Below are 1091 nucleotides of genomic sequence, written 5' to 3' on the forward strand. Positions count from 1 at the left end.
CTAAGTTTACTAAGTATCATTCATGATATATGTTAAAGTATAATTGGGTTCATCCAAATAAACTATAGAGAAGTCTAGAAATACTTATCTTACCTTATTCGGTCTGTGTTGAATTGCACCATTTCATTATTCCTTTTCCAGAAGAGCTTTGGTGGAGGTATTGCTGAGATCTGACACTCTAGTTTCACTGATTCTCCCTCAAAAACCTTTTTGCTCTGTGGTTTATAGATAAACATTGGTGCCCTTTTGTGTTCTTTTGCTATATATTAATGAAAATTCAAGTATTTAGAATATCATAAAAATAGTAAGTCAAAACAAACTATAATGAAATTTGTATGCTGACATTAAGTTTCTAAAAGAAACAAGAGACAACAGATATTGGGAATTGGGAAGAAACTGTTCAAAATTAAAAAACTGATGGGGAATGGGAAAAGGAAGAAAGGGGAAATGAAAAAAGTATATTTATGTACAAGGTAGTCAAGATAGTTAATTCATTGATAAGAAAATTTCATGTTAATATTGTTTGGACAAAATATCATGCCTATATCTTATTCTCTGAATACTACAAAGACAACAATATGCAATGTATTAATTACTGTAACTCTTTTTTTTGTAACTCTTTTACTAAATTGTCTTGAAACTGTTTTATTGTTATTCTTATTTTTTTCAAGTAAAATAAAGCAAAGGCAACAACAAGATTACAAACTTTTTAAAAATATTAATTAAGATTTTTTTTTTTTTTTTTTTTTGGAACCAGGGATTGAACTCAGGTCCTTGTGCTTGTCAGGGAAGCACTTATTCCACTGAGCCATCTCCCCGGCCCCAAGATAATTTAATATACATTGCTCTTTGAACTAGAATTCTAAAACTGTAATTCTGAAAAAGGATTCATTGAATATATAATCATATTTCCTCAAAGAACTTAAGTCATCTCATGTACTGGGAATCAGCATGAGTGATGGAAGGAGAGCTACATATACAAATTGGCTTCAAATTTCGTATCCAAAGATGCATAGCTCAGTGATCAGAGCATTTGCTTAGCATGCACAAGGTGTGGTTTTGATCCCCAGCATGAGAAGCACACACACACA

General features: G+C 31.3%; 1 protein-coding gene across 3 annotated transcripts in view; it reads right to left on the reverse strand.

The window, feature by feature from the left end:
• Myot (myotilin) overlaps positions 1–1091 on the reverse strand; it is a 42648-nt gene that overhangs the window by 1820 nt on the left and 39737 nt on the right. For all 3 annotated transcript variants that reach the window (XM_023716441.1, XM_023716442.1, XM_004632228.2), the window contains one exon: positions 94–259. In XM_023716441.1, the coding sequence (XP_023572209.1) occupies positions 94–259 (166 nt within the window). The remainder of the gene's footprint in view (positions 1–93; positions 260–1091) is intronic.

The sequence above is a fragment of the Octodon degus genome, unplaced genomic scaffold (genome assembly GCF_000260255.1).
Source record: "Octodon degus isolate 3935 unplaced genomic scaffold, OctDeg1.0 scaffold00048, whole genome shotgun sequence".
NCBI classification, from domain to species: domain Eukaryota; kingdom Metazoa; phylum Chordata; class Mammalia; order Rodentia; family Octodontidae; genus Octodon; species Octodon degus.